General features: G+C 38.3%; 2 protein-coding genes across 2 annotated transcripts in view; one reads left to right on the forward strand and one right to left on the reverse strand.

Annotated features, from left to right (window-relative positions):
* The first annotated feature begins 27 nt into the window (after window positions 1–27).
* Window positions 28–14933, forward strand: LOC140937718 (gamma-tubulin complex component 4-like). Its single transcript, XM_073387284.1, has 19 exons — window positions 28–181; window positions 3334–3481; window positions 3744–3850; window positions 3949–4002; window positions 5271–5327; window positions 5559–5638; window positions 5999–6209; window positions 6791–6886; window positions 6968–7037; window positions 7121–7245; window positions 8220–8270; window positions 8392–8497; window positions 9140–9174; window positions 9723–9822; window positions 9913–10012; window positions 10556–10739; window positions 11268–11402; window positions 12975–13094; window positions 14457–14933. The coding sequence occupies exons 1-19, from the start codon at window positions 104–106 to the stop codon at window positions 14595–14597; spliced, it is 1998 nt and encodes a 665-aa protein (XP_073243385.1). The 5' UTR covers window positions 28–103; the 3' UTR covers window positions 14598–14933.
* Window positions 14934–15086: 153 nt separating this feature from the next.
* Window positions 15087–19442, reverse strand: part of LOC140937717 (3-hydroxy-3-methylglutaryl-coenzyme A reductase-like) — a 19360-nt gene continuing 15004 nt past the window's right edge. Inside the window, exons 14-22 of the mRNA XM_073387283.1 lie at window positions 19307–19392; window positions 19077–19148; window positions 18876–18981; window positions 18419–18589; window positions 18100–18240; window positions 16977–17059; window positions 16662–16737; window positions 15947–16101; window positions 15087–15597 (exon numbers count right to left, since the gene is read on the reverse strand). Of these exons, the coding sequence (XP_073243384.1) occupies window positions 15546–15597; window positions 15947–16101; window positions 16662–16737; window positions 16977–17059; window positions 18100–18240; window positions 18419–18589; window positions 18876–18981; window positions 19077–19148; window positions 19307–19392 (942 nt within the window). The 3' untranslated portion in view covers window positions 15087–15545. The remainder of the gene's footprint in view (window positions 15598–15946; window positions 16102–16661; window positions 16738–16976; window positions 17060–18099; window positions 18241–18418; window positions 18590–18875; window positions 18982–19076; window positions 19149–19306; window positions 19393–19442) is intronic.

Consider the following 19442-nt stretch of genomic DNA (forward strand, 5'->3'; position numbering starts at 1 on the left):
AGAGACTGGAACTACCTATGCGCGGTGATGTTTGAAAGCAAAGATGGCGGTCGAACTTTTGCGTTATTATTTTGAAGTTAATTACATGTTCTGAAGGTAAAATATGTTACATGAACTTCTCTTGGCATTATCCGGGGTATCTGGAGGAATATTCATTCATAAGAAATTTGCTGGACTTCAGGTGTGTGTCAACAGACAGTGCATTGCAAATTATATGTAACTATATTTTAGTAGACTTTTTAGGCTATTTTCAGGCTATATGAAGTACAAATTTGAAGACATCAAGACCTCATGCAACTTTTACATCGGAAAAATGAAAAATTATGGCATTTCTGTTTGTACCCATGCTATTGAAAACACGTCTAAGGTATAAGTCTTAGTGGCTGGGCACCCATCTAATAGCCACTCTCCCTCCATCGATGAAGTAATGTATCAGTCAAATCGAAGCTTCAACATGCCCCCCCCCGGGCAAACCCCCAGGCCTTTGACTTTTTTGAAAATTATTGTTCAAATTCCTCCCTACCCGGGAGAAAATGCCGTTCAAATGCCCCACACTAGGGTCCATTCAGGTGATCAAATGCCTCCACCCGGGGAACATTTCACCGGCACAAAAATGACAGAAAGACGGTGGAAACGCCATCAGTTGTCGAACAAAATCTTTATAAATATAACAAAAACTGAGAAACTCTGTTAGCCTATTTACTATGAACAAAAGTCTGATGCAAAGCAGCGGAAATCGCTGCTACAAGGTATTAAACTGAATGCTCAGCTTTTTTTCGTGATGCAACATACAAAGTGTTCTATAAAAAAAGATCCCACCTATTGAGATTACTACATCATGACCATTTCACTGACATGCATCATCACTCACCTTATTAATTAACATACTTGCAGTAGGTCAAAGTAGTTGACCTGAGCTTTTTATTTTATTTTATGTTGTTGTATTGAATCCCCGGTATAGGTATTGTATTTCATTGTAAACACAACAATAAAATACATTCATACATTCAAAGCCTGAATCCAGTGTTAAAAATTTCAAAATTTAAATACTTCAAATACGGCACAAAGCTTGTTTAAGCCCTTTCCTCGTAACCAACTGGCCACAAAGGCACAATCTTTTCCACGAAAATCCTCTTACACCTCGTCCCCCATGATAGCTCGCCACGCCAAAGATTTTACATGAAATCGAGGGTGCAGTTCAAATCCCCCACCCCTAAAGCATGGGGATCAAATTCCCCACCCCCTGGAAGACTCTGATAATCAAATTCCCTCCTCCCCGGAACGGCAAAGGTGTCAAATGCCCGGGGTATGCCCGGGGAGGGGCATGGTGAAGCTTCAATTTGACCGATACATAAATTGACTTTTATCTCCTAAGAACAAAAAATCAAAAGCAACGAGGCGGTCCCTTCCTGAGAAGTTGCTCATTTCCCACCCCCTCCTCAGAAAAGGGAATCTTTTCCCATATCCTTCTGATGTATTCCAGAGATTGAAGGTGCCAGTCCAGCAACCCCTCAGAATAACTCATGAAGCCCACCTCAGAAAATGTCATCTATAGGGGCAGGGGGAGGCTCTAGAATGAGGTTGGCCATGTTACCTTACTAGGATTGCCTAACATACAGTGCTGCGAAGGATAGTAGGGACCTTAAGCAACTATGACGATGACGATGACGGAAACTTAAAAAAATAATAGGTTTAATGATCAAAACAACAGCTCCGCATGTACTGTGCATCACACTTTTTAGTACATTTCTTTGATGTCCACTGCACGGCTACAAGGTGAAACCTCCTAATTTGATGTTTTATGGAGGACATGGAGATATGACAACTAATTTTCCTTTCTCTTTTTGAACTGGAGTAAAATCCTTAAGAATTCAACTCCAGGAAAAGTCGCTGCATTTAACATGTTGAGCAGGTCCAAATATATGTGATTAAGTTTGAAAGAAGGCAAAGTCTTTTTTTTGGCGATGTTTTTTAAAACTGCTGTCGTTGCCGTGGTTGCTTAAGGTCCCTAGTCGCATGAAGGCTGAACCTTTACCCTGTCCCTAATTAACCCAAACATCACCCATGAATCTTGTGTGTTTAAACTGTGGGACCTGCATTTGTCAGGTCCTAAACTCATACTTGGAAAGTGCTATTCACCAGATACATCAATAGTCAGTGGATAAGTATTAGGGAAATTTATCCACTTCATATGGATTTATTCAGTGGAGAGAGTTAACCTCTTCTTTTGATGGGCCAGGTGTCAAGTTGTGTTACCAAAAACAATGGGGCATTAACCCTTTCACCCCAGAAATGTATGTAACTGCCTGTTCAGATCCATGGTCCTTGTACTGCTTGTGAAGTCATTGGTTTAGATGGTCAAGGAAAACTTGGTCATTTGCCTTGTGCAGAGAGAAGAGATCTTTCAAACTGTACCATATTTAGTCGAGGAGGCCCATGAAAAAGGCAAAAAGAAAAAAACATGCAATGCTGACCCGAAAATCGCCATGAAAATCTTGTTCCGCTACCCACCTTCCTTTCCTTGCATCAAATCCTAAGATTCGAAAAACTTTCCCAAAAACATTTCCAGTTGAAATGTAGCCTACTAAATGCCCAGCCAAAAGGAACTAAAAAACAAGGCAAGAAAAATGAAAGAAGAGGAGAGGAGTAAAAGTGAAAATAAAAATTGAGACTTGAAAATTTTGCTTTTTGTGCTTGCTCGAATTTCAGAAGCTAATATATTTTGCATCTAGATCAGGAGGCCGCAAACTGTATGACCTGTAAATAGCTTTTTGGTAAGTTTTAACTCTTTATAACCAGACAATGACCAGAAAGCAGCTTGACTAGCATCTCAGCTTGCATTTTGTGGCAATATTCCCAGGGGTGAAAGGGTTATTAAGCTTAACTTGCAAAACTGAAAAGAACATTACTGAGGTATACTGATTTCAAGATGTCAAGATTAAGGAGGGTTTCTGTTTCAATTCATTACCAGTTTACAGCAATTTTTAATAATAAAAATCATTATTAACTAATATAAATTCACTACAAAGAAAGGTGAATGTATAGTACAGGGTTGTTAAAAGTAGCCAGCTACTGGCGAAAATCGTTGCCTACTTGGGTAGTATTGGCCAGCTACTCTGCTTAGCATTTCTTTACGGATGGCGTTTTTTAAATAAAATATCGCTGTACTAGCCATTTACTTTGACAACTCAGCCATCTACTTCAAAACTTTCTGAAAACCCTGACAGTACCAAGGGACTTTCAAGCCAGTGGCAAAGCTTTAGTTTCACTTTGTGAAATAAAATGAGAAAGGACATATTATAGCTGTATTTAGATGTATTGTTTCATTTTTAGGTTGCTGCTGATTTGCCCTTTATTCATGAGAGTGAGGTAGATCTTCTTAACAGAATCTGCAGACTCGGCTCGTACTTTCAAAAGTTTCAGACATTTTGTAAGAAGTTTACAGAGGTATCTCCTTTTATCAGGGAAGATTCAGGAGATGGTGAGCACATGTATTATTAAAACCTTTTTTTCCAAATTTGGTGCCAAATCTTCATTATAACTTATTTCTTTAGGTTTTTTTAAATTTCTTCTCTCTTCTGGTGTTGCCAGTCACTTTTTATCATACATTTCTTTAATTGCCTCTCTGATTTTTAACTTCCAAATCAATTTACAGATTTGTCTATCATTTCAAGCAGATGTAGGTGATCTTAGTACTAGTATTCACCAATAAACAAGTTGTGACTGAAAACATTTCTCGTCAGGAACCAATCTAGAGGAACCATTTGGTTTATATATTCAAGCCTTCTGTACTGGGTTGGATCAAGTACTTGACTCCTACAGGAAAGACCTGATTGATTTAGAGAAACAGGTACTTTAATTTAACTTATGTACAAGTCTGAGTTAAACATTCTAATAAGCATTTCACTGAGGTCACTGTGACTAATGTATTTTTTTAAAACTACACAGATTCTAAGAGATCCCAAACTTCCTCTGACCTACATTGAACACAGTTTAGAACAGGTTGGTTAAATTTTTGAAACTTAATAATTACATTTTGCAGAAGTGTGCGGAATAAGGCTGTGGGTGACTGAAATTTGAGCAGATTATATTTTAATGCTTAAAATGCAACCAGGCAAATAGACCAGTTTCAAGATCTTTAAATTCATACTTGACTCTGAGGTTAAGGGGAATGAAACAGAATTGCATTGAGATTAAGAGATGAATAATTCATTTGTTTTGTTTTATTCCTTTCATCCTCAATACCAAATATAAATTTTGATGATTTTGAAACTGCTTTTTTAGAGGAAAAACTGTCAATGTATCAAAAGTCACTTGGGACTTTATCACAGGCACCCCAGCCTTCAATAATGTACTTTATTATTCATTCAAAATATTCCCCAATTCTGATTGGCTAAAAGCACACGCACAATAATTCACCATAACCAGTTACTGATGACCAAATTTGGAAGAATTTTGTGTTTAATGAGGAAATGACGTCAAAAATGCAGCCCGCCACAGGTTAAGGCACTGTTACCGAGAAGACCTGGGGATGAGGTTGAGTTGTTTTGGTTGTGAAAAAAAAAAAGGTGGACTTTTCAACTCATTTCAAGAGTAAGAACTACAGCTGGAACTAGGCAAAATAATAGCTAAAAACATGGCAAAAACAGCAAGAAGAGAACTCGGGGGGCAACATCTGCTATTTGGAGAATATTTGCGGAGCTGGACAAACCTAAACATACACTATCGAAGATGAACTTAACATCGATGCAGGTAAGCATGTTTTAGCTATGTTTTAAACTAGGAATTATTTTGAATGAATAATAAAGCAATTAATGAATTTGGCTTTCCTAGGATATGAAGAAGTAAGCAGATCTCGGAGGGTGTTTAATCCACCTTGGCCTTTGGCCTCTGTGGATAACACCCTCCTCGACCTGCTTAATTCTTCATATTCTACTCAGCCTCATTCATTAATTGTTAATTATTCTCCCTCCATTTATTGGTCCTTTGAAATGACTCTAAAAGAATTGGAGCCCATTCAATTCACCCCTGGGTTTTAAATTTGCTTTTTAAAGAAAATGCATCAAATATCAAAGTTTTCTATACAAATGATGTGGTGATAGTTAACTGTATGATGTCACTTTTCTTTGTGCTTATTAAAAGTGATTTTATTGTTCTGTGATTTAGAACAGGGACATAAAACAGTGAATGTTGAGTTGCTGGCTCTATTGAGATGATCTCGTGGATTGATACTTTAAATAAAGTATTAAGTTAATTTTTGTATGTTTTAGTATCAAGTGTTGTTCCCTTCGCTGTGGTCAGTCATTGAGAAAGTCCAAGTTAGTAAGGTACACAAATCAATGTCCTTACATTTCTAAATTATGCTAAATAAATGCAAATAAATAAATTTATGCAGTCTTTGTACATTCTATAGTTATGGGCAGTTATAGAAATTAATTTACATAGAGGAATGTTAAAGTTTTGTTTATTGAAGTTTTTGTACCAGAGCTTTTTATTGGTCTGGGAGCCATAATTATTTCTAACCAGTAATTTGTATCTTTGTATCTTTTGGTGATTAGGCCTTAGGATGTCAAATTCTGGATGTTTTACAACAAAGCTGTGTCTGTGGGATCCCTGATGTAAGATATGCCTTAGAGAGGTACTGTTGAGGAGGACATTCTTTTGTGCTGTCTGCTTTATAAGATGAACACTAAAAGAGGCGTTTAGTTCCAATGAACTTTGCAACGACTTACGAGTTATTTTTAATACCAGTGAGCAAAGGCAAGTAAAAAAAGCGCCATTTTAATGTTAAAAAAAATTATGGAGAGAAATCCCTGTCTGAACCCATTCATTTGCCAGTAAGGGAAATAACGTGCTTGCATGTTTTATGTGGGAAGATGTCTAAGCCTTTACCTAGAGGAAAACAAAACTGTTAATGATCACCACCAACTACAATGTACTGCAATGATCTTATTTGAGTTTCAATTTATACCTTGGTGTTTGTTTAAATTCACTGTAGAATCCTGTTTGTGTGTCATGGTGTGATGTATCACCAACTTAGTGCATGGTTGCTACATGGTATTCTCATTGATAAACATGGTGAGTTCTTCATCAAAGAAGTAACTTTTGCTGATGATCAAACAGTTGATAAAACAGCTGAAGGAGCAGGGACTAGCAGCACTGACCTAGGGATACCTGGAATCACTGGAAGGCAGCTTACTGAAATATTGGTGAGAGCAGCAGCTAAGCTACACCCATTTGATAGTAGAACAGTCTGTCAGTTTGAGGGGGTGGGAAAATAATAATATTATGGGAGAAAGGAATACCCATACATTATGACCAAAGGAAATAGGATGTGTTCACCACACCTGGCATGGATGGGTTGCTAGAGTGTATTAGGTTTTGGAGGAGGGAGTCTAATGTGGCACAATGTCTTTGTCTTAGAGGTAATCATTAGGGTGTGCGTGAGGCATAGGTGACCAGATTATACACTAGGTCCAATGTACTGACCTTTATATGTACCACCTACCACAGAAGAGGGCAAAAAGGGGAGAATACCTCTATTAAATATGTTTCATTGTTAGGATTTTGCACTAGAAAAAATTAAAGCCAGGCATAGGTACATGTACCAAAGAAAAATGGGGTACAGCTGCACAGATGTCAGCTGGGTACAGCTTCAGAGCTGTGCATGTACATGTTCCTCCCACTCAGTCAGGTAAGGTTGATCTGTGGTGGTCTTTAGTGGGAGATGAAAGAATTGAGACAGTGTCATTATTCCTTAAATTACTGTGAGCAATATCTTTTGTTGTAGGAGGGTGAAGTGAAAAAGGATGCTCCGGCACAGTGGAAGTTTAGAATCAATGCAGAAATGCTGCCATCTTACATTCCAACCAGGGTTGCTGATAAGGTTTGTAACTTCTCAAGTTCCATCCTTTAAAACAGTGAATAGTTCAATGCTATATAATTCTATTGACCATCTGTTTTGTAGGTTTTATTTATAGGAGAATCAGTTGGGATGTTTAAAGGATCCAAGCAAACAAAAAATTCTCTTCAGAGAAGTAAGTAAGGTACTCCTGGAACTTCAATTTAACTTGTATGTTGGTAAATGCTAATGTCAAGGAATTTGACAAAATTTGTGTAGGTTCTGTTATCCAGGAGAAAGAAGAGGAATTCACCAAATCTTTATATGGCCTACAGCAGCAGCCTAAGTTCAATTTGATGTTGTTTGAGAATGAAATTGACAAGATCAGGTTATGTGTTGCTGAGGTATGTATTAAGTTATGCAACTTTTTCTTTTTTTAGATAATGTATAACTAATCAAGCAGTAAGGTCATGAGAATTAACATAATGATCAGCAAAGATGACTGTAGTGTTGGAAGAAATGCCAGAAAAGTCATTATTGCTGAATAATGGTAAGGGGCTTGAAAGGTTTAAAATTCAAACTGCTCATTTGAAATCGCTGTCATATTTGCTATCAAAATAATCATTATTGTGATCATCATTGTAATGATTGTCAATTAGGCTAAGGGAACACTAGACATTTTGCAAGGCCACCACTGGTTTTCCCGTAAAATGACTTCTGAGGAACAACTGCAAAAATTTGTTACTGATAACACGTTACAACCCTCATCAGGCTATTGCATCTCACTGGTCATGTGATAAGGGAAATTTCCTTCAACCTCTTAACTTCTTAGAAGCCATAGATATGTAATCTACTTGATCATTCCAAAAGTTGGCTGTAATGATAACACCTTGCACTGTATAGCCACGAACACTTTCTCAACTTCTTGTGCACCAGTTAATAGGCTCTTGTTGCATATTTTGGGTTAAAAATTAGGACTGAATGCACTTTACAAACAGTAGTCCAGTGAGAGTTCTCAGTGATAAATACTAGCTTTGTTGTCTCATCCACACATTTCACCCCTCAGATTCCAAATACGGTATATCACGATTGAAAACAATGTTAACCCCAATAGAGTACCTTGGGGGACTCCCCCATGAGTGTGTTTTCATGATGATAAGGTGTTGTCCACCGTCACAACCTTACAGTGGAGTAGTGCATGTTTGACATCCAATAAACTCAGTTCTTCCAATCTGAGAACCCTGTGGTCTATCAGTCAAACATTCGTATAAATCTGCACTCCTCCCTGCAAACACTGAACACTCCCTAGGTCTAAGACTGGTTTAAAAGTAACCACCATTGATACAAAATTAATCCACTTTGTTAATTCAAATTTCAGCATCTTTGGAAACTTGTTGTTGAAGATGTGAATTTATTGAAGCATCTAAAGGTATATGTGTCACATTACCTAGGCTGGAGTTATTATTATTGTTTCATTAAAATAACTGTTTTCATGTAGATATTTATTGTTACCTTCTTCTTAACTTTCTTTGCTAACCTCTGTTGATCAGATTTTGAAGGAGTTTTTCTTATTGGGAAGAGGAGAGCTATTCTCAGCATTTATAGAACATGCAAGAAGTTTACTAAAACTACCTCCATCAGACAACACCTCTCATGGTAAGCTGGTCACACGATGTATACCTTATGCGCTTATTAGTAAGTCTTAATTCTTTAACTCTGGTGGAGCAAATGAGCGTAGAAAAGAACACTCCATTAAACGTCTCAAACTCAATAATAATTCATGTTGAAAATACTAAGGAAATTAATGTTTAATGAGTGTATGGAAATCAGATGAAAAACTGGTCATTTTTGCATCCTGAATTTCTCCTTCTAAAATCATTTTGTTTGAGAAGTAATATCAAGCATTAGACAGTGTTTCATCACCAGATGAAACACCTCAAAGTTCATCAAAAATACTCTGCTGCATGTCGTATTTTCAACTCTCCCCTCGGTGTTTCATCTGGTGATGAAACACTGCATCTCATGCTTGATATATTACGTCTTCTGTTTCATGGTATATCTGTCCAGTAGTATTTTGATTGAACACTCAATTCAGTACCTATCATCGACCCCAGCCATCCTCCACCCATCACTCCTCCTATACCTTTGGTTACCCTGTTACAGTTCTACTTGTTAAATCCTCTTGCGAAGTAGATAAAATGGTTAATGGGTGGTGTATAAATAACATGTTTGTTTCCCTGTTTTTATTTATGTTTCTTGACATCACATAATTATTTCTAACATTTTGATCTCTTAAAGATGCTCATGCTGCTTTTCTGCAAGTTCTTAGCAAGGTGTGTTGCAGAAAACTTTTATTTATTCAAAATGTGTTTGCTAGGAATTGTGTGGTGGTAAAAGCAATCAAATTTACCAATTCTAAATTTGGCTAAATGTAATTTAGGCAGTTAAATTGCAAGCCAGTGTGGTCAGCGGTCTCCTCCTCAAGCGTACGTGATCTGTGGGGTGACTGCAGGGGCCTTTTGCTTATCTTGTGACTTACGTTGCATCTCATGCTGGAATTTTTGATCTGATCTTTGCGGATTCTTGCTCCCAGCCCGTCCCTTCCCTTCTGTGCATTGGTAAGTATGGGGTCAGGTGAGTATTTTCCACTGAATTCTTTCAGTGTGACAGTGCCAGTTGGCGGCTTTATTCAGGGGTGGTTCCCGCTTGCAGGGTTGCCATGGATACCTCCTTGCTATGCCTGAGACATTCAGGCTCCCGTCCAACCTTTAAAGGACCAGTTCCCAAGCTCATTGATTGGCGATGAGTTTAAAGAGTGAAAATAGTAAACAAGTACTCTTAGTATTCAGAAGTCAGGAAAGTTGATTGGAATATTTCTCAGTTTCTTCCAGATGATGATGAAGCTGCATCATTGTTTACTATTGTGATCGACAAAGAGATTACTCAGCAGGAGAAGAAGAAGAGAACTGCTGCAGCTACAGGTATTTACGGCTCCTTTGTTCAGTTTTATTTCCATTGCCTTGGTTTTATTTCTTTGATGTTTCAAGTTGACGGTTTCCTGTTATCTACAGACTCATCAGCTGTAGTCATATCAGGCTGGGATTGTGTTAAGCTCCAGTATGACGTCCAGTGGCCATTGCACATTCTTTTCCAGCCTGCTATTCTCGAAAAGTAAGTTACTGTTATGTAGGCTTTGTTTTGTCTCATACACCCATTGAAATTTGCCAGCCTATTCAAGACGAAAGACCAAAGGTGTCCACCCTGTGTTTATAGTGTCCTATGCAACCGCCATTGTAGCCAAAGTGATGGTGATGTAGGAGACTAGCTCTATGTGTACTGTACCCTGTACTTCAGTTTCAGTTCTTCTATATGTGTGTCATCAATTCCTCACCAAAGATAGTATGCTATCCTAGACCAAAACCCTCGGACTTCTCTACCCTATCATAATCTAAACTACCTAAGCAGCCTGAAAACCGAAGCCACACATGCCCATACGTGTACATGAGAAACCTCAGGAGTTCCATCCAGTTGCATAGACAGATGCAATCAATTCTCTTATTGGGCACACAACCTTGTAGACACTCTAGGACACTCTCTCTCACCTCCCGTACTCCTCCCGCCTTCTATTCTTTAGAGCTCCCACCCCCTTGCCCTCTGCCCATATTATACTGTTTTATCATAGAGTAAATTACAGTGAATTTATTTAATGTTTAGGTACAACAGTCTGTTTAGATTCTTGTTGAAAGTAAAGCGTACTCAGTTGGACCTTCAACAAGTGTGGGCAGCTTACATGGGCACTAAACATTTATCCAACGCACAGATATCAAATATGACAAAGATATGGCTTTCAAGGATGCACATGGCCTTCCTAGTGGATAATTTACAATATTATCTTCAGGTAAAGGAGTCAAGCAATCATATATCACAGTATTCCAAGTTCAACCATTTTTAAGTCGTCATTTTGGTGACTTAAAATTATAAATGCTTGATAGGCATAAAACATTGGTCGCCAGAAAAAAGGACTCTTATTACATGTAAAGTTTGAAATAATCAAAGTGTCTGCCCAGCTATCGCAACAAAATTTTGGGGTGCATTCAATATCTCAAGGTTAGACCGAACGTGAAAAGAGAAAATAATGAAAAAACAACAGAACCTAAATTATTTCATGCAAATGTTCATGAATCGCACTTGAACTTTAAAAAGACCAAAAAGACTAACTAATAAAAGACATCGCTTTGGCACCGCAGCTTCTGCTCTCGTAACAGTGTACTTTTAAAATATCAGTTTTATTCACTACATCTCAGATTTTACCATGCAATAACCTTTCTTGGCATAACCCTGACTATTATTGTTCAATTGACAATAATTCAGTTGATGTTCCGAAACAAGTGTTAAAAATTAAAAGGCCCCTTATTTTTATTTGTAGGTGGACGTTTTAGAAGCACAGTACACCCAACTCGTGGAGAAAATAAACAGCACAAGAGACTTTGAATCAATCCGTCTGGCGCATGATCAGTTTGTCACTACGCTCATGGCGCAGTCATTCCTGCTCATGAAACCGGTAAAGAATCTGAATTAAAAAGATTTGGCTTTCTTTTTTCAAAAACTTGTCTACAAATAAAGATTTTATTCTGCAGGTTTGCAGCTGAAGAATGCCAAAGTTAATGAGTACCCAATGGTCAAAAGAGCTTCGTAAAAACGCATTTTGCATAACATCGAAGTGACAATACTTTAATTTTACAATCCTTTTACATACAAACCCTATCCTGAAAATGCTAGTCTTAAGACGTCTTAATTTGGGTACCGATTTAATTTTGTTCTGACAAACTTCTACAGACGTCAGACAGGCATGCAAACGGAAACCATGAGAGATAATCAGGCGTCAAGGTTATTGAACCAAAATACTTTGGTTAATTCCTAAGATAATTACATGTAGGAAAGCAAATCCTTTATTATTAAATAAGAAGTTCACTGAGGTACCAAGGATTAAAGCAACAGGAAACGATACTTACGTCGGCAAAGACTCGTCATCGACACTTCCATGTAGCTTTATCACCAGACCACTTAGCTATTTTTACACTACATTTTTTAAGTTCATATTCATTGTAAGAGAAACATCTTCGTTATTCGAACTTTAGAAGGCCTTCTTTTAATGTTTAAGAACACCTTAATTTATTTCCATGTACAAAAACATTCAGATCGGACATCTAAAACTTTCAACTAACAACACAAATTTTCTCGAATTTCTTATATCTTACTTGTCATCAACGAAACTCTTGTTCAATATTTTTCTCTCGACAAACCTTAAAGTATCGTTTACTTATTTCGTTTTTAACAGCTGTACTTAAAGGCAAATTTTTTGCGCTCCATTTGAAGAATGAACGAAGTGGCTGTGAAACTGCGGAAATCCGGCAATGTTACAACGCGTGCACATTTTGCTATAAACTTGTCTGGAAAACACACAGCGTAGCAACGCAAAGAAAAGCAATGTAAAATAAAATAGACTGGTTGCCATTCGACATATCATAGTCGCAGCAAGTGGTCGCGTGCAACTTAGGTTTGGAGTGGTCGCGTGCAATATTTATAAACTCGATTGTTTATTCGCCACTGAATTCAAATTGGTTTAAGTAATTTAAGTTCTTTCGGATGTCCAATGAAATTGACTGACCGCGCTATCACAAATAGCTTTCCTTATAAATAGTAAGCTATCACCCTGAAGTGGCTAATATTTATGGCTTCGGCTGATGATTAGCACTGTAAACTGGCATCGCAACAAACGGGCAACAGTGATCGTGCAGAGTCTTGAATTCTTGAAAAAGTCTTGAAATTTGTAGAACAATATTCATGACCAGGAAAAAGTCTGGAAAATTGATATAAACTCTGCAAAACTGCCACTACATACAGGTTAACACTGCCATGCGCTTGTTTTGTCACATTCCTTCAAGTTTCCGTTGACAAATGACCGGGATGCATGATAAGGAATAACCTACAATCAGGCGGTCGTTTCCCCTTGTTTTCTTTGCCGCCGACTTTCGCGCTAACTAACGAACGGCTGATCGCAGGTTGGATAAGAAATAGCGTGTCTCATTGAAAGAAATAATACCGCTTGATTGATTGATCGCTTGATTGACAGGTGTCGCACTGCCTTGATGAAATCCTGAACTTATGTCAATCATTCAGCTCGCTCCTGCTTCAGACGGGAAACACTGGACTGTCAGAGAGAGAACTGGCGCAAATTGAAAACATCACTAAGGTACAGTACAACTTAGGGTGTCTTTATTTCAAAAACGAGGAGTGTATTATTAGGTTTAAAAACTCTCGGCTTCGCCTCGAGTTTTTTAAAATGATAATACACGACTGCGATTTTTTTTGAACGGCTTCAAATCTCTGATATAGACCAACTCATTCTTAATATTTAGATTTGGTGTTATTTTGGTCTTTATTAGATATAAAGACACTCGTTAAACATTAATTTCTTTTGTTTTCTTCTTTATGAATTGTTAATGAAACTTTTTAACGCCATATTCTTCTTTGGCGGGTACAACGAGGTAATTGTCATTCTTGGACACCAAGGGGCAGCAAATCGGGGAGGAATTTTCGCAGGCAAAAACATCCTAGGTAAAGTTTGCAAGAAAAACGGAAGAACGCCTCTTACCAGAGTAATTACAGAAGCATTTGGATTCTCTGCTTCTATTAAGTGGCCGACAAATATTTTCTAACGCTTCTTGAACTCTGGTCCCGTTGGCCTGAGATTATCGGCCTTCCCTGTAATCTTTATATCTCCTCGTCCCCCAATCACAGCTGGTTTATGGTTCGGCAAGAGTTAGTACCTCCTGGCTTTTCTCTTCTTCACAGCTATAATAGCAAGGGCGAAAAAGAATGTGGGGGGGGGGGGGGTGGGGGGTGGGGGGAGGGAGGGTGAGAAAGCGCTAATCCCCTGGCGCCTGCCAGGTGGGCTACCTTCTTCTCAAACATGTGAAAAACTTTGCAACGATTTCAACCGTAGTTCTCTCTTACCAACTAGCAGCTGCTGGGTCTCAGGAGATGGGCGGTTATCAGGCCCCAGTTGTTTTAAGGGTGGATAGCTCTATCCAATGGATATTGCAATCGGTTTCACTAAAACTTATCGGTTTGAACAACAGGGGCCAGGTGTAACAATTAGTCTCTTTACCCTGGACGCGATTCACTCGACACAGTATGAAATTCCAAAAGTTTTACCCATCGTGTGATGGAAAATTAACATTAATTTATTTACCCTTGGCTCGGCTGTATTTAGAGCAGAAAATGGCTGAGACAAATCAAACGCAACAACGAAACGAAAGAATCTTGTCTTTGAATGATGTCGGTGTAATTGACCTCATACACTTAAGACATCTCTAGCTGATGGTAATTTACAGGTGCGTTCGATTGATCGTATTTCGGAAAAAGATTACGCAAATTTGTGACAAATATTTTTAACCGCAAATTTTGGGTCGTTGATTCATCGTTATTATTGATGTTCACCAGATTTCTGGACTTTACAATGCAATGTAAGCCAAAACTCCTTGTACTCTTATTACGGAAAACGGTCAATCGAACGCACCTAAATTTCTTTTTTGTCTACTTGATTTTGCAGACTTATGAAAGACAGACTGTTCTTTTGTTTCAAATCCTGTCAAGTGTGCGCGGTCATCAAGCCAGTCCCCATTTAGCTCAGCTACTACTTAGGATTGACTTCAATAAACACTTCTCGTCATCATTCCAGGGGAGACTATAAACACATACAGCCAAGTGGTGCTTCTCATTGGTTGAGTTAAAATCAGTTCAACCAATCAGAGGTTTTTATCGACGTCCAGGCTAGTGGTCCTTGATGGGGCTTTACCGGAAATACTGTTTTACAGACCTGCAATAGCCTGCATAACAGATGCTAAAATGACAAGCGTGCGGGAGACTGGGCGTTGAGAAACAAAGACCTAGTAGAGTAAAATAGCGGACACCCTTTGCTGAATTAAATCATCCTCAAGAATTTATTCGTACTTGTAGAATTAAGAGTTATTTCTTCTTTGTTACTGTACAATATAAAATAAAATGTCTTTGTTTTGTTTATTGATGATGAACTGGGTTTTTTTTAATAAATAGTACTTGACAAGACCTAACTTCTTATCTAATAAAAGAATTTTTCAATTTCTCTATTTGCGGGCGACATGAAGAGCCTGCAATCTTAATATCCAGGTTGTTATAACACATGCGTCGCATGTATGTAGCCAGCATTCGTTTGGACTTCCACTAAGAATGTATGGAATGTACAGAAAAGTATTTGATCACGCGCGTTTGGACCTTCTATCACTCGCAATCTGATCACGCGTGTTTTGAACGGCCATCTGTCTCGTGAAACTTACACAAAGCACCTTCGATCGTTGTCGCCCGCTCTCTCTAACCTCTGGTTATTACTAGTTTTAGTTTAAAAAAACCATACTAAACTTTCCCTTTTGAAACTTGCTTTTCCATTTTCCTGGTAGCAGTTATTTAATTCTTTTGACTTTTTACACACATAGTTTTCTAAGTGATCTTCATCTTTTGATATCGCATGGATCAACCGCTCCTGTTCCTTTGCAAATTTCTTAACAAGGAATTTCACACGGAATTGTTTTGAGAAAAATTGTCTAGACCAAAAAACTCTGTTCTTCAGCTTGACCCACGAGTGGAATGATACTATTAGGTTCAGCTATAATACAGCACAGTTCTTGCTTGCATCTTCCGCTAGATTCACTGTTGATCTAAAGAAAGAAAGAAATACGACGGTATTAACAGCAAGACAGAGAACAACAACAAAAACCAAATTTAATACGATATGTTCAGTTTAAACTGTTAACAAAAGTAAAAGTAAACTGTTAACAAAAGTACCAGCTCCATATAACATTAAGGGCCTGATCTTAGATCTTAGTTTGTTGTTGGTTTTTCTCCGGGTACTCCGGTTTTCCCCTCTCCTCACCAGGAATCAGGTAGACGAAGAACCACTTTTTTTGGATGTGCTACCTCCAAATCATTATTTATTTATTTATTTATTTATTTCTCTGTTAAGCATCATATAGCGTCCTTATGAGTTATCTCACTTAAAGACAATACCTGTTTAGTGTTAAGTGACTTTTCACCAGATGACCAGCAGCAAGAGCGGAAAGTAAAGACAATTCTCCAGCAAGCACTGTGCTGCACACTATTTGTGCTAACTTTGTAGCATTCTTGCCAGGCTCTGATTTATTCGCTCCTTGAATACCAAGCATCTGCAACACAAAATAATGAAACAAAAATTCAGTGAAAGTATGGGTTAACATCAACAAAACCAACAGTGTTTCCCAAGCTTTCAGGGTAGCCTGTTGCAAGCGTTCGGATAGTGGAGTGCGGCTCCCATCTCTTTGCGCTGTCCCCACGATCTGAACGCCTGGAACAGGCTACTTTCAGGAGGGCGGAGAAGAAAGTTGCTCCAAAAAAAAAAACAGTACCCGTCCCGTGAAATCCCAAACGTAAGCTCCCCTGCCTTTAAAACCCCTGAATACAAGCTCAACAGATTTGATATATTCTCCTCCCAAAATAAGCCCCACCAGAACGGCGTTTGAAAAAACAAGCCCACCCCCAAATTCTAAAGACGTTGCGGTTCCAGTTAACGATACATTATATGAATTTCAAAAGGTTTATCCCTGGGAGAGATTCAAGAACCAACCAAAGTAAGGGAATCATTTTTGATAATCTATCTTCTGGCCCACGGATTATCTCAGAGAACGAATCTGTTGTTTTATTTCTCCTCTTTAAAAATAAAGTAAAAGGAAACGATGTTTTAACAAACCTTGAGACAGGCTGACTGGGGACTAAGAACTGTTCCTCCACCAACTGTGCCAACCTCTAATGATGGCATTGTACAGCTGAATGAAGTGAAAAAGACAGGTATCACAACAGGAAAACAAATCAAGTCAGGGATAAACTGCATTTCAAGCTAAAGTGATGACAAACTACATAACATGAGATCAGTCAGTTATTATGCATACAAATCCTAACAGTAGAGTGTTCTTTTCTTTGTAATTCCCATAAAACGTTGATAAAACAAAAAGACTCCACAAGCACACAAACAGGGAACATAAACATGTCGAAAAAATTAAGCTACCTGATGTACAAGTCTTCTTTGTTTGGACCACATGGTTCAAGTAATGTTATACAGTTGCTGCTGGAAACACACTGTGCAGGATCCTAGGAAAAAATAAAAACATTTAGCATATTAACATTAAATATTAAGATTTATCACTGACAAGAAAATGCAATCACAGAAAAATGACCTTCAGTTTTATGAAGATTGCAATGTTTTGATCAAGTCCTGTTGTCGCAAATGACCATTAAAATAATTGTCAAATTTAAGATACTTTCAATTCCAATGTATGAATCTCACAGTTATAATAACAATTTAAACAACTGCAAATTAAATGAGGTTAAATAAATTTTTATTCAACAGAGTTAACAACAAGGAGCGTGAGCGTGGTCAGCGGTCAGTCGTTTGCTCAGGCGCGGTCAGCCTTGCTTGCATCACCTCCATGTGCTCAGTACAGTGTTTTTGTGGCGGCCATTCTCTTTGTTTAGCCTTTGGATCATTCTTTTACCCCCATCCCTCCCCCACTTAATTCTTCCACTGTTAAATCACTGTGATGGGTGCCTGGTTCCATTGGCATGGGGGCTCATGTCTGGAGGGCACGGGTTTGCCAGCCATGGGGGCGTAACTCTGTCTAGGGGCTGGCTGTGCCAAAGGTGGAAGCCCCTGGAAATCCCGGGCACCCACCTCCACTCAGCGACGCAGGTGTAACCTGAAAAACATTTAGGGGCTTCAACAAGATTTGAGTCCCCTCTTTGTAAGTAACTTGCGAGCAGAGACAAGCCATGGGAATGACTTCGTTGATGTTAAAAGCCATGCAAGAGAGAAACCTCTGCTCGCAGCTGGGTACTTTGTTAACACTGCTGTGCTCTACCCACTGAGCTATGAAGACCCACACATTGTGAACTGGCCAATTTGTTGAGTTCATTTTAACCCATAAAAGGAATGAAATACGGGATGAAAGATGATCTGTTTTTTTGGGTTAATTTATGATCGCTTGAATTGCTATTACAACAATGATTTGCAGTTGTATGCCTGCAGTTCACATCATCTTTTATTCCAGAATTTGACAGGTTCCAAGATTTCGAAATAACATGCAAGTCTTAACAATGGCCAGGGTAGCTTTGTGAGGCAGCAAAGTTATTACCTGTCCTGTTGCTATAAATACTGCTGTGACTATGTTAGCTGCATGCGCATTAAATCCTCCAATGGCTCCAGCCATGGCTGAACCAACCAAATTTTTACTGACATTGAGTTCTGTAAGTGCTGGCACTGTTGTCTTTAAAACCTGATGTAAACAAAACAACAAATCAGAAAACTGTACTACACAGGTCTACAAACTGCTCTGCCTTTTGCTTCTGGTGTACATATGTACAAGTCAGGACAAGTGTACATAATATACAGTTTATGTATAATGCAAACTGATATGGGCATTATATACTCAATTATGATCTAGATTATTTTACCTTATTTACAACATGCCCAGGCACAATAGCTTCACACACAACAGACTTTCCTCTGCCTTCAATCCAGTTCACACCAGTTGCTTTCTTATCTGAACAAAAGTTGCCACTTAAACTCAACACTTCCATTGTTGGGAAATGTCCTTGCAAGCAATGAAGTGCTTTCTCTGTTCCCTGAAATATTGCGATAGTATTTGAAAAGCTGTTATATTTAACCCAAATGACAAAGAAGTGGGGTTTCATATTAACCCTGAGGTACCTACCGCATACATGTAGGTATTGGATAAAACACTAGCATGAATATATTAGTAATGAATTAAAGACTGTGCTTACAAAGACTCAGATTGGAGGTTAGTTTGGTTTTGCTGGGCATCAGAGCACCAGGAGGAGTTACTTTCATATAAAATTTTAAGTTCCCGTAGAAAGCACTGTCCACTTAAAACCAGAAGAAATTGAATACCTTTGACACCATATTCATTCCCATTGCATCCCCAGTTGAAGCAACAAATCTGACAAATAACAAGCGACCAGCAACAACTCCCTTCACTGATTGCAGTCTGGCATATCTACAACAAAGGTGTATAGTTAGCCAAAAATGTAGCAAACATTATTACATTGCACCTCTCAACAGCCACAGTCAGATAGTCCACATGATACACACCTGCTTGTACTGTCAAAAACATGCTTGATTTCCCTAAAATTGGTGTCCTTTTCCAGCCACATTTTGACATCACTGCAAACAAGGTAATTTAAATAAATGAACAGTAAAAGAAATTAAAACAACAATCAATTAACTAGACAATGATTCTTAAAGTTCCTGAAGTCAAATGTGTTATGTTGTGCATGATTTTTGTTTCTAGTTTTGTGTCATGACCAGTAAAGTTGCATTACCTTGCAATTAATGCTGAAGGAAATCTAATGACTGGCCCTCGTGTCATGCCATCAGCAAACACAGAACTTCTAACACCTCCACTTAGCTGGAATTAAGCAAAGCAATTTAAGACTACTAGGTAAATACAATGCAGGC

The sequence above is a fragment of the Porites lutea genome, chromosome 5, assembly GCF_958299795.1.
Source record: "Porites lutea chromosome 5, jaPorLute2.1, whole genome shotgun sequence".
Lineage (NCBI taxonomy): Eukaryota > Metazoa > Cnidaria > Anthozoa > Scleractinia > Poritidae > Porites > Porites lutea.

Bases quoted from the DNA above. Each gene is read 5' to 3' on its own strand.
- LOC140937718 (XM_073387284.1), top strand. From the start codon at position 104: ATGTTACATGAACTTCTCTTGGCATTATCCGGGGTATCTGGAGGAATA. The intron at 5,639-5,998 runs GTACTGTTGAGG...AATTCACTGTAG, and splicing joins GTAAGATATGCCTTAGAGAG to AATCCTGTTTGTGTGTCATG. The intron at 8,498-9,139 runs GTAAGCTGGTCA...GATCTCTTAAAG, and splicing joins ATCAGACAACACCTCTCATG to ATGCTCATGCTGCTTTTCTG.